The sequence below is a fragment of the Staurois parvus genome, unplaced genomic scaffold, assembly GCF_062004578.1.
Source record: "Staurois parvus isolate SC_StPar_1 unplaced genomic scaffold, SC_StPar_1.0 ptg001147l, whole genome shotgun sequence".
Lineage (NCBI taxonomy): Eukaryota > Metazoa > Chordata > Amphibia > Anura > Ranidae > Staurois > Staurois parvus.
The window spans coordinates 395,001-408,973 of record NW_028318943.1 but is presented as its reverse complement, the minus strand read 5'-3'; the positions used below and the strand labels follow the sequence as shown (position 1 = coordinate 408,973).

Sequence of the window (13,973 nt, the reverse complement as noted above, 5' to 3'; positions counted from 1 at the left end):
ATACCTACTGTGAAGCATGGGGGTGGCAACATCATGCTTTGGGGCTGTTTCTCCGCAAAGGGACCAGGACGACTGATCCATGTACAGGACAGAATGAATGGGGTCATGTATTGTGAGATTTTGAGTGCAAACCTCCTTCCATCAGCAACGGCATTGAAGATGAAACGTGGCTGGGTCTTCCAACATGACAATGATCCCAAACATACCGCCCAGGCAATGAAGGAGTGGCTTCATAAGAAGCATTTCAAGGTCCTGGAGTGGCCTAGCCAGTCTCCAGATCTCAACCCCATAGAAAACCTTTGGAGGGAGTTGAATGTCCGTGTTGCCCAGCGACAGCCCCAAAACATCACTGCTCTAGAGGAGATCTGCATGGAGGATGGGCCAACATACCAGCAACAGTGTGTGCCAACCTTGTGAAGACTTACAGGAAACGTTTGACCTCAGCCCTGGCCAACAAAGGATATATAACAAAGTATTGAGATGAACTTTTTATATTGACCAAATACTTATTTTCCACCATAATTTGCAAATAAATTCTTTCCAAATCAGCCAATGTGATTGTCTGGATTTGTTTTCTCATTTTGTCTCTCATAGTTGAGGTCTACCTATGATGCCAATTACAGGCCTCTCTCATCTTTGTAAGTGGGAGAACTTGCACAATTGGTGGCTGACTAAATACTTTTTTGCCCCACTGTATGTAAGAGTTTGAGATCCCTTTCTGTCCGTGAGACTGCCCTCAAGGTATTAACCAGATGGTATTATACCCCGTCAAGACTACATGTACTGTACCCACAAACGTCCCCTTTATGTTTCCGGGGCTGTGGCCTCACAGGTACATTGGTTCACATGTTTTGGGCTTGCCCAACTATATCCTTGGTTTGGCGTAGTATATCAGAGGTAGCTGCTTCCTTGGTAGGTGCCCCGGTACGTCTGACTATACAGTCCTGTTTACTGGGAGCTCATATCCCGGGGGCCACTGATGCTATTATGAGATTGATACATACCATTTGTATTGCCACTTTATGGGCTATTGCCCTACATTGGAAATCCACCACAGTACCCTTGGCCCCTGTTTTACATAGAGTTGACGCTGCGATGCTCATGAAGCGTATTCATTATACTTTGCTGGACAAGATGCACTTGTTTGATAAAAAAAAATGGGAATCATGGAGGTTTCATAGACATTCATTACATGACTGAAAAGTATTCCGTTTGAAGGTTATTTGGCATATGCTATTGACAGATGTATCTTTCAACCCACGTTATCATTTACATTCCTCATGTACTTAAAATATTTTTTCTTTCTCTTTCCTCCCTATCTATCTTTTTTACGTATATGTACTCTTCTGAAATGTACTTTTCAAATGTGCCTTGTTATTAATGTACACATTACTTGAAACTGTACTGTTGTTCTACAGTCTACCCTTGAAAAATAAAACCGTTTGTAAACAAAAAACAAATGATACTCAATAAACCAATAGGTCATAAAAAGAGACAGAGAGAGCCACAATCAATGGTCCCAGGTGGTGGGGATCCTGTAGTGGAAAGTGCTAACGCTTTTCGGGAGTCGAGCTCCCTTCCTCAGAGCTGACATGCTATACATGTGAGCTCTGTTTTTATCACAATACATTATTCTTTCATCACAGTGATGCATGAGGAGAGTGTGCCCTCTGTTATTTTTTTTTTCTAGTACCAAGACTACTCTATCTTTGGAGGGCTGCACCTTAGAGAGTGACGATGTCCGGGATCCTGTGCCGTATGAAGATCTGAGCGCAGGTTTTTAGAATATAAAAGGGGTGGGTTTGTCAGAATACATGCCTTAATTCCTGAGTACAATTCATTCATTTATTTTCAATAAAATTGGAGTCTCACTGGAAGCAGCAAAATGTTTTTTTTGTGTTGAATGCAAAGTATGAAGCCAATATGTCTCTGTGTCTGCAGTCTACCTTTTCCTGTGGATGAAGATGAGGACGGAGATGGTGGCGGAGAGAATGGCAGTGGAGACGCAGCAAACAGACGAGGACCTGGAAAAGGGTTTTCTGAGCAACAGAAGGATGGCATCCAGATGGTCAGGAAGATCATGTTCGCTCTGGAGGATGCAGACGGCCTGGACGAGGTTTACTCTTTCAGGTAAGACCAATTAAAGTATTTTTTTTAACTAGGAAAACCAGTTAATGGACGTAATTAGCATTTTAAAAATCTTTCCTTGTAATATGAAAGAAGCTATCATGCAGTCCTGGAACTGACACTCTTTAACTCCTTGCCTAACGGACACTTCTACCCCCCTTCCTGCCCAAGTGAAATTTTTATCATTTTTTTCACACAAATAGAGCTTTCTTTTGGTGGTATTTAATTGCCATTGGGGGTTTTAGTTTTTGCGCTATAAATTAAAAAAAAGCAAAAGATTTGAAGAAAGAAAAAGGTTTTTTTTTCGTTTCTGTTATAAAATTGTGCAAACAGGTAATTTTTCTCCTTCACTGATGTGCATTGATGAGGCTGTACTGATAGGCAGCACTGATGGGCACCGATGAGGTGGCACTGATAGGCAGCACTGATGGGCATTGATAGGCAGCACTGATGGGCATTGATAGGCAGCACTGATGGGCACCAATGAGGTGGCACTGATAGGTAGCACTGGTGGGTTTTGATGAGGAGGCACTGATGATGTACTGACTGGCGGCATTGACGGGCGACACTGCTGGGCAGCACGGACGGGCGACACTGCTGGGCAGCACGGACGGGCGACACTGCTGGGCAGATCTCCCCTGTCACATCTGCCGGTTATCGGCAGTACTTACTTTAGGTAAGGCAGCTCTCAAAGAACCCTGGGTGACCTGAAACCTTGGATGTGTACTTCAACACAAGAAAACACGGTGCCAGAATTATCAATCGGGAAGTAGGGAAGATATCAGACACCATAATAATTTAAAGTACCAACACATTTTGGGGGTCTTAGAATGCTCCTTTATCAGAGTTTCTGGGTTGAAGTCGTTGCCTGTTCGCTGATGACTACAAAGCTGTGTCTGCACCACAAGATCATCCACAAGGCAACCTATTACCTACTGAAGCCTTTCTCAACCGGGGAGCCTTGAGGTTTCTTCAGGGGTGCCTTGGCAAAATGTCACACACACAGGTTACCATGGCAATTAAAGGGTAATTTCCCACATCTGTGGCTTTTTACATTGCAGTTAGTGTCTGTGTATAAATAGTCATTGGGTTTTTCGCTCTCACATGGATGCACTGAGTAGGCTAGATCAGCCTTTCTCAACCGGGGTGGCCAGGCACTCTGGGGTGCCTTGAGGTTTCTTCAGGGGTGCCTTGGCAAAATGTTTAAAAATTGCCCAAAACTTGTATACAAGCCAGCAGGTGGAACAAGCCGGCCTTTTAGTTACACAAAGCCACAGGTTTTCATTGCGCTACATTACGACCTTCTAGCCGCTGCCGTCCTGACAACCAATAACATCATCAGTTGATACGGAGGATGTCAGCTGCCTGCACAGCATCCTAGTTTGATCCTCCCCCGCCCCTCTCTGTCAGTGCTGGGGTCACATTAGCTCAGTGATGGAGAAAAACTGAGGGGGAAGAGAAACATAGGAATACTAGTCAGTACCAATGTGCAAAAGTGTGTTTGCTCTGGAAGAATAAATCATTGAACGATGGGTGTCCTACATGTGTGGAAGTTGCTGAATTATATAAAACTATTAGAATAGTTTTTCACATTTTAGAATGGGGTGCCCTTTTAAGATTATGGACAGTCTTGAGGCACCCCATTCTTAAATGGAGTGCCTCAAGACTGCCCATAAAATTAAAGGGTGCCTTGATTGAAAAAAGGTTGAGAAACACTGGCCTACTGGATTGTACAGGGGGGCAGCTACAGCTGTCATTCTCCTGCAGTCAACCATCTTGTCAATCTGTCCATCGTTAAAGCGGAGTTCCACTCACTCTGTCAAAAAATAAATGTCAGCAGCTACAAAAACTGTAGCTGCTGACTGTTAAAAAACAGCCACTTACCTGTCCCTCGGTCCTGCGGTGTGTCCCCCGCAGCCCATTTCACTGGCAGTCCTGTATTCCAGGCATCGGCATCTTCAGTGTGGGTACCCGGATGTGGTAGCTTGCGGCTTCACAGCCGGGTACCCACTGCGCATGCGCGTGTAGTGCTGAGCTTCATGAATGGTCCTGTAGTCTTCTGGGACCTGTCACATGTCCTAAAAGACTACAGGTAGGGAGGACACCTCCCATTTCTGATCGCCTAGGCGATCGGACCGGAAGTGGGAGCGGGTACCTGTCAAATTCGGGTACCCGCTCCCCCCCCCCCCCCAAAGGTGCCCCCCTTAATGGGGAGTGGGGGAGAACTTCCCCTTTTGTGTGGAGCTCTGCTTTAAGTTATTTCACAAGGTAGACAATTGGCAACTGGTAGGGTCATGGAAAGGAGTGGGGGACTCCAAAACTACAACCTTCACTAGGATCCAAATCTGCCTTAATCCATGTTTGGGCTGCCCAGATAGCATTGCCTAAATAAACAGTGGGGTTTATGTACTAAAGCTGGAGAGTCCAATATCAAGCTCACTTCTGCATAGAAACCAATCCGCTTCTAACCTCAACTTGTTCAATTAAGCTTTGGCAATAAATCCTGGAAGCTGATTGGTTTCTATGCAGACGTGAGCCTGATTTTGCACTCTCCAGCTTTAGCAAATAAACCCCAATGTGTGAAAATGAAAGGAAGTCGAACGTGGGTCTGTGTTATTGTATAGTGGAAGCTGAAAAAAATGTTTTCAGTTCAGTAATGGCCTGCTGAGAAAGAAAGAGTTGTGATCACATACAAGTCCTGACTTTTTTTTTTTTTTGTAATTTCATTATAGCATGCTGATTGGAAGAACAGCGTACACCAATCAGAAAATCAGAGGCTTGTATTGCAGCAGTGTGTGTCATGGTGTGCATCAGCCACCAAACCTGACACAGATTTTGCCCGTCTGTCTTTTTATCAGAGTATGGTGCCTGCTGCCCCTTGCAGCCTATACTACAGCCTTGCAGAGGTCATACAGTTGGAGAAAGGTTTTCTGCTGCATAGAGCAGTGTTTCTCAACCTTTTTTCAGTCAAGGCACCCTTTAAAATGATGGATAATCTCAAGGCACCCTTTAAAATTCTGCACAATCTCAAGGCACCCTTTAAAATATGGATAATCTCAAGACACCCCATTCTAAAATGTAAAAAACTTTTCTATACCCATCCAGTACACCCAACGTTGAAGGTGATTTATTCTTCCAAAGAAAATACACCTTTGCATACTGGTACCGACTAGTATTCCAGTATGTCTCTCTATTTCTCTCCCTAAGTCTGCTAGTGTGACCCCAGTGCTGACAGAGAGGGGCAAACAAGGATGATGTCCATGCACTCCATGTTCTCCTTATCAACTGAGGATGTCATTGGTTGTTAGGATGCTGGCAGCTAGAAGGTCATAAAAGTGCACCATGAAAACCTGTAACTTTGTGTACTAAAAGGCAGGGTGGATCCACCTTCTGGCTTGTATACAATTTTTGCCAGGGCACCCCTGAAGAAGCCTGAAGGCACCCCTGAAGAAGCCTGAAGGCACACCAGGGAGTGCCTGGGCAGTCTGGTAGAGAAAGGCTGGCATAGAGGCACCCATACATTTTTATAACTATTAGAATCTCTGCACATGAGCAACACTGCAGCTATCTCTTTTTGTTCTTTATTTCTAAATGTATATTTATTTTTTACATTTTAACGTGAACTTGCAACAGTTTTACTTAACGTGGTTCTAAAGGCTGAAGGATTATTTCTTTGCATTAAGGTAAAATTCCCTCTGTGTTGTAGAATCTCCCCTCTGTATAATAATCTCCCCCAGCCCCCCATATTTATTTCGATACAATGCTGTGCCCAAGAGCAACGACTCCCTCACATTCTCCCTCCTCACGGGGCAGATTAATATCAGGAGCTATTGGAACTAAATTCTGTGACGAAGGAGCAGGGGGCAGTGCTGAACCACGTAGTCTGTCTTTGGATGCAGGTAGCGAGGCTCGGGATTGAGCTTCCAGTGGTGGCACACCAGGGAGTGCTGGCGGAAGATCCCCAACAAGAGGAGGATCGAAGCCTCTATGTGCTCTTCTGTTTCACAGAGCAGGTAAGTATAACATGTTTATTATTAAAAAAACAAAAAACAAAAAAAAAAACATCTACTTGTCCACACTCACCATCCACCATTCAGTCCCTGTTGCTCAGTTCTACTGATAGGAGTGAAGAGATGAAGCGCTGTGTATGTTCAAGGACTCTTCCCTCCTCTTCCTCCATGGCCGCGCTGGGTGTGTGAACAGCCAATCACTAAGCAGTAGGTCAGTCATGTGGGAAGCGGAGTGAATCACATGTTCACATACCAGGTGACAAAAATTGTAGTATGTAAAGTTGGGGAGGACATCAGTCAACTAAACCTTGTTGCTTTCACCTTTATCATTTGCTGTTCTCTTTTTATAGTTTGATTCAATTTGATGTGTGTAATGCCTGTGAAATGTGTTGGCCTTGAACCCTTTGTTTCTTGGGTCATTTTTACAATAAAGCATTGTTGCCCAAATGCCAGGGGCATGAGAGGTGACTTGATGTGTCATTTCTCTAGGCCAAAGGAACAGAGTCACAAGATATTCTGCTGAGAGCAAGATAAAAACTTGTGTATGGAATGGAACGTGTTTATGACAGCTAGTGACCTCACATTAGGAGATAAAAACCTGTTTAAAGCGGAGCTCCACCCAAAAGGAGAAGTTCCGCTTTAAGGACTGCTCCCCCGCTCCCTATTAAGGATTGGCACCTTTGGGGGGCGGGGGGAAGTGGGTACCCGAATTTCACAGGTATCCGCTCACACTTCCGGTCCGATCGCCTAGGCGATCGAAAACGGAAGGTGTCCTCCCTCCCTGTAGTCTTTTGAAACACGTGACTGGTCCCAGAAGACTACAGGACCATTCATGAAGCGCAGCGCTACTCGCGCATGTGCAGTGGGTACCTGGGTGTGAAGCTGCAAGCTGTCACAGCCGGGTGCCCACACTGAAGATGCCGGTGCCTGGAATATAGGACAGACGGTGAAATGGGCTGCGGGGGACACACCACGGGACCGAGGGACAGGTAAGTGGCTGTTTTTTAAAAGTCAGCACCTACAGTTTTTGTAGCTGCTGACTTTTATTTTTTGACAGGGTGAGTGGAACTCCGCTTTAAGGACGTCTAAGTTAGAAATCCTTAAGTCTGGAGGAGATGAGAAGAGGTTTTGGGGTAGATAAGAAGCAAAAGTGTGACTTTTCAGATAACGAATATGGTGTTGAACGTGACTCTGTTATCCTCGCGGAACCTTCTGCTAGCTCCTCCTGTGGTGTGTGTGGCGCCACCTACTATTGGACAGCGTCCAGAAAATGGGTTTTAAGGCGGAGGTCCGGGCAAGACCAGTAGAAGCCCCCCTTAGAGGCCAAAGGACACTCTGACGCTGGGATTTTTGCCAAGGCTATATGGGCTCATCGATTGGTCGCGTTTATGGCTTACCCGTGACCCCCTGGGCAGTGTGGTTCCGATGGGATTTGTTCCTTCCCCTCTTCACATAGCTTTGGTAATGTATTCTCTATGCTGTGACGCTGTCAGATGATGTGTCTATTTCATGCTGTAATGCTCACACTTACTGGTGTGTGTTATTATGCAGATTGTGATGACTATAAGATATATCCTCCTGTGTGTCATTTCATAAAAGTGGAGATTTTGACAGTGCAAGAATATTGCAGTTGGATTCTGTTATTTCTTGGAGTGCCGGGTGAATGCTATGATGTGCCAGGGCAGGTATTCATTTGGTAGATGGTCTTTCACATGCGTATGTAATGTAATGGTTTAAATGCTGATTAAAAGGTATCTGCATGACTACATGTTGATTGATCGTGTATAAGACTTGTTTTTAGTTATTGCACCCAGCATTTCTATTATAATGTGTTTTACTTTTTTTTTTCTTTCTTTTTTCTGGATTTCAGGGACAGTTTGGAACAACTTTCCATCTTTAAGAAGATAGAGAGGAGGCCTATGCCGTGGCCCTGCCAACTTACCATCGGCTCTAAAATTTCCATACGCATTGTGGGATACAAATCTGTAAGTATATCTCCTGACTGGGTGGAAGTGCCTGCTCTAAACCAGTGCTGTGACAGTTTGATGTTTATACACTGAAAGCAGTGAATGTGACTTTCACCAAACATTCACTGGTGGTCAGTCAGTCACTGTCATTTAAAACACATACACCTGGAAAATTTAGCTGCAGTGAATGTCAAATTTACCGCCTTACAAATGTGCGCCTTCATTATGATCTTTTTTTTTTTTATAATTTTTTTTTAAGCAATCTGTTGTTTTTGCTTTCAGCATTTATCATGTATAAAATATACTGTTAATATTAAAGTAAAGTTAATATTAAACCTTTTTTTTTTCCATTTTGGATTCAGCAAGGGAGGGTTATAACCCCTGTCAGATTTTTTTTGTCACCTGCCGAGATTTCCTTTCATTTCCCATCCCATAGACAAACAGGAATTGAGAGGAAATCCCTACAAATTAACAGAATTCCTTGGGCGGCCCCCAGGTCACCAGAACTAGTGTTCCCATTGGAAAATTTCCCCTCTATTACTTTTCTGGAGACAACACACATTTTAGGATTTTTTTATACTTTCAATGATAATGGTAAACAGGACAAATAGAGAAGGCGAATCGCCCTGATTGGAGCACAGACAACAATACAAATTGACAAGTGTTCTCGTCCCTCTCCACACTTTGCCTTTAGTTATACTTTAACCACTTCCCGTCCGACCCATGTATATAAACAGCTGGATGGGAGCAGTGCAGGGGCGGGTGGCCATTTATAAACGTCCTCCCTGCTTGTGCGCTCGCCTCCAGACACAGTGGAACACCGATCGTTGGGCGGGACCTCTGTGTGAGGTCCTAATCATGTGATCATTGATTGGCCAAATGGTGATCACATGAATAGTAGTAAGCAAGATGTCACTTCTGACATCATTGCTTACTACGTGTGAAATCTGAATGATCACAGAGGTCACATGGTACAAGGCTATTCACAACAGCCTTGAACCATGTGACAAGCTGTGACCAATCACAGCTCACATAGTATTTCTCAATGGCTGCATTCTTGCAGCCAGAGAGAAGGAGTAATGATTGCTTTTCCAGCCTTTATGGGTGTAAAAGCAATCAGTGTAAAAAAAAAAAAAAAAAAATTCATAATCCCCCCACATGTAATACAGTGTCATTATGGTAGGGTGATAGTATTTAAAAAAAAAAACATAAATAATAATGAAATAAAATAAAAATGTAAAAGAAAAATGTTTGGTTATAAACTAATTTTGGGTTATTTTTTTTTTTTTTTACTAAAAGATAACTGAATACATTTTGGCCAAGATTTATGAAGAAAGATTATTTATTTGCCAAATGTTATAAGAAAAACACTTTTCAAAATGTATGGACTTTTTCATTTATATAGCAAAAAAAAAAAAAATTCCAGTGGTGAATAAATGCCACCAAAATAAAGTTTTATCTGTCTCAAAACAATGCTACAAAATTCATATGGGTACAGTGTTGCATGACCGCGCAATTGTCATTCAAAGTGTGATAGCGCTGAAAGCTGAAAATTGGTCTGGACAAGAAGGGGGGGGAGGAAAGTGTCCGGACTTGAAGTGGTTAAATAGTGCCCACAAAAACAGTGATATGATCCTTTTGAGGATCCCAAAGAACAGTGATAAGAATAAAGCGACAAAACTTCTATACTGCAACTAATTTGTTGCTATAAGAAATACTCCCAAAGTTTAGGTGTTCACAGTGAACATAAAGAAAGATGGGTGGAAGTGAAAAATAACAATAAACAGTAGAAACTGTGTAGATGAAAATAAAGCCACAAGGCTTTTTGCAACCCAACTCTATTACTGAAATATATATTCTGCTGAAACTTACGGACACAAGTGGAAAAAGTGATGAATAGAATACACGTGAAATCACAAAATTGTGACCCCACTGTGTGTGGTATATTCATAATAGGAGTTTATTTTTCACTTAGAAACAACGCAGCGCCAATTAGTCTTATAATTATTATTTTTTTTAATTCCAACTGGTCCTTCGCTTTAACTGCTGTACATAGGGTATATCCAGGGATGTACAGTTGCAAGAAAAAGTATGTGAACCCCTTGGGATTACGTGGAGTTTTGCATGAATTGGGCATAAAATGTGCTCTGAACGTCATCTAAGTTAGAACAATAGAAGAACACAGTCTGCTGAACATAATACTACACAAACATTAGATGTTGCCATGGTTTAATTGCACATAACATGTAAACATTCACAGTGCAGGGAGGAAAAAGTATGTGAGGCCCTAGCTTAATGACTTCTCCCAGAGCTAATTGGAGCCAGGAGTGAGCCAACCTTGACTCCAATCAGTGTGATGATATTGGATGTGTTGCTGACAGCTGTCCTGCCCTTAAAACACACACCTGTTTTGGGTTTACTGGTTTCAAGAAGCACTGTCTGATGTGAACCATGCCTCGCAGAAAAGAGCTCTCAGAAGACCTACGATCAAGAATTGTTGACTTGCATGAAGCTGGAAAGGGTTACAAAAGTATCTCCAAAAGCCTTGATGTTCATGTGTCCACGGTAAGACAGACTGTCTACCAATGGAGAAAGTTTAGCACTGTTGCTACTCTCCCTAGGCGTGGTCGTCCTGTAAAAATGACTACAAGAGCACAGCGCAGAATGCTGCATGAGGTAAAGAAGAATCCCAGAGTGTCAGCTAAAGACCTACAGAAATCTCTGGCACATGCTAACATTTTTGTTGACACATCTACAATAAGGAAAACATTAAACAAGAATGGAGTACATGGGAGGACACCACGGAGGAAGCCATTGCTGTCCAAAAAGAAGATTGCAGCACGTTTGAAGTTTGCAAAAGAGCACCTGGATGTTCCACAGCACTACTGGCAAAATATACTGTGGACAGATGAAACCAAGATTGAGTTGTTTGGGAAGAACACACAACACTATGTGTGGGGAAAAAAAGGCCCAGCACACCAACATCAAAACCTCATCCCCACTGTGAAACATGGCGGAGGGAGCATCATGGTTTGGGGCTGCTTTGCTGCCTGGACGGATTGTTGTCATTGATGGGAAAATGAATTCCAGAGTTTATCAAGACATTTTGCAGGAAAACGTACGACCATCTGTCCGCCAACTGAAGCTCTGCAGAGGATGGGTGATGCAACGGGACAATGACCCAAAGCATACAAGTAATTCAACAAAACAATGGCTGCAACAGCACAGAATACGCCTTCTGGAGTGGCCCAGTCAGAGTCCTGACCTCAACCCCATTGAAATGCTGTGGCATGACCTTAAGAGAGCGATTCACACCAGACATCCCAAGAATATTGCTACACTGAAACAGTTTTGTGAAGAGGAGTGGTCCAAAATGACTCCAGATCGTTGTGCAGGTCTGATCTGCAACTACAGGAAACGTTTGGTTGAGGTTATTGCTGCCAAAGGAGGGTCAATCAGTTATTAAGTCCAAAGGTTCACATACTGTTTCCTCCCTGCACTGTGAATGTTTACATGTTATGTGCAATTAAACCATGGCAACATCTAATGTTTGTGTAGTATTATGTTCAGCAGACTGTGTTCTTCTATTGTTGTGACTTAGATGACGTTCAGAGCACATTTTATGCCCAATTCATGCAAAACTCCACGTAATCCCAAGGGGTTCACATACTTTTTCTTGCAACTGTATAATAAGGCAGTCCATACAATAACCAATATTCTTTCCTGCAATCACAGGTTGCAGGATAGAAAATTGCTTGTCTCACCCATCAACACAGTCAATCCCTCCCACGGTGCTTTTGTGTTCTGCTGCTGGTGGGGAGCCTTTCCTGCCAGCAGAACACAGCGATCGCTGCTGGTGGCTATGTTCGCTAGCAGTGATTGCATAAAAAAATCCGACAAGCTGGTTATACTGAAGTTGATGGATTGACTTCATTATAACCAGCCTACCCATAGATGGATCGAATCTGGTCCCTGCTAAACCGTCTGAGATTTGATCCATCTATGGCCGGCTTAAGTCATCCCTTTTTCTCTGCCTGCAGCAAAAGGACCGCAGAGCTTTTCCCACAGAACAAAAGCGCCCTTCATGTGTGGTGTTGGCGGAGTGAGTTTCCACCTGCTGTCTTGACTATCTGTGAGATAAGACAATGGCTGTAACGGAACCGACCCAGTCTGCGCTTGAGTACTTCCGTTAGGATACCTCTTCACCGTCTGAACACCGACAACAGACACCACAGCCGACCATACAAGACTAGACCACACCAATCTTGAAGTAAACCAGGAGGTAGACTAGTTTATATGAACACAGATACAAGGTATATACACTCAGGGGACAATCCCCCCCCCCCCCCCCCCTCATAATGATGCAATAATGGGCAATCTACATTTAGTAACGAGACACACGGGTATTCAAACTTCACACCAGCAGACAGTCTCATCAGGAGGGAGGGCTGCTGGAGACCCCCCCCCCCACTAAGCTGATACACATAAACACATACATCCCATAATAGTTTGCTCCCAAGCCAGACACACAAGAGAACAATGGGATGCAGCCACATGACATTAAACAATCAACAACCCCCCCACCCTAATATTAGGACAGACCACCCTGTACCCCTAACAGGCACAGGGTGACTTACACATAATAGGGATATGGGGAGCTGAGACGGGTCTCCCCACCTCTCCAAAGTGAGCTGGGTTCCATGGGCCCCCCACCCAAAGTGACTCCCGTCACAATGGTAATTACAAAATTTTTTTTTTTATATGCAAAGCGAGTTGTATTCAGATGAGCTATAATGCACCGCCCACCTCCTGAACGACATATCAGACTGGATGTCGCTCCATTTCCTCAAATTGAACCTGTCCAAAACCGAGCTCCTGGTCTTCCCCCCCTCGTACACTCCCTCATCATCTCACGCCTGGACTACTGCAACTCCCTTCTCACCGGCCTACCCAAACAAACGCTATCCCCACTCCAGTCGATCCTGAACTCAGCGGCCAGACTCATCCACCTCACCAACCGCTCCACATCTTCCTCCCCCCTCTGCCAATCCCTTCACTGGCTCCCGATTGCCCAACGCATCAAATTCAAACTGCTAACTCTGACCTACAAAGCCATCCACAACACCGCCCCAAACTATATAACTGACCTGATACCCAAATACTACCCTACCCGTGCCCTTCGCTCCTCACAGGACCTCCTACTCTCTAGCTCCCTGGTCTCCTCCTCCCACGCCCGATTGCAGGACTTCTCCAGGACTTCCCCTGGAACTCCCTACCCCAATCCATCAGACTGTCACCTACCGTCCTCACCTTCAGGCGCACCCTGAAAACCCATCTCTTCAGGGAAGCCTACCCCAACCTCACCTAACAACTGATCTCCATTTTTCCCACCACTCCATCCCCCACAGCCATTTCCTCCTGTACCACTATCCCCTCCCTCCTAGATTGTAAGCTCCAAGGAGCAGGGCCCTCGAACCCCTCGTGTATTGTATTGTTACTGTCTTGTCTCATGTACTGTCTCCCTGCTATTGTACAGCGCTGAGCAAACCCTTTGGCGCTATATAAATACTGTATAATAATAATGCACTGAACTGTTTATTCCTCTTCCTATTCACATATAACATACACTTTTAATGCTTTTAGGTTACAGAGGAGAGAACGAAGAAGAGCTGGGCTACTGTAGACGCTAAAACCCTGAAAAAAGAAGACGTACAGAAGGAAACCGTGCATTGCCTGGATAACGACGAGGAGACAGAAGTTCAGGCAGATGACATTATTCAAGGTTTGCTTTTTTTCGTCATCTGAAGATTCTTACAATTCCTCTGGAACTCTGAGACACTTTTGTTGTGGGGCAGGAAGAAAGCTGAAC

General features: G+C 44.1%; 1 protein-coding gene across 1 annotated transcript in view; it reads left to right on the top strand.

Annotated features, from left to right (window-relative positions):
• Nucleotides 1–13,973, top strand: part of XRCC5 (X-ray repair cross complementing 5) — a 145,074-nt gene that overhangs the window by 22,986 nt on the left and 108,115 nt on the right. Inside the window, exons 6-8 of the mRNA XM_089659323.1 lie at nucleotides 1,942–2,130; nucleotides 8,008–8,122; nucleotides 13,748–13,886. Of these exons, the coding sequence (XP_089515449.1) occupies nucleotides 1,942–2,130; nucleotides 8,008–8,122; nucleotides 13,748–13,886 (443 nt within the window). The remainder of the gene's footprint in view (nucleotides 1–1,941; nucleotides 2,131–8,007; nucleotides 8,123–13,747; nucleotides 13,887–13,973) is intronic.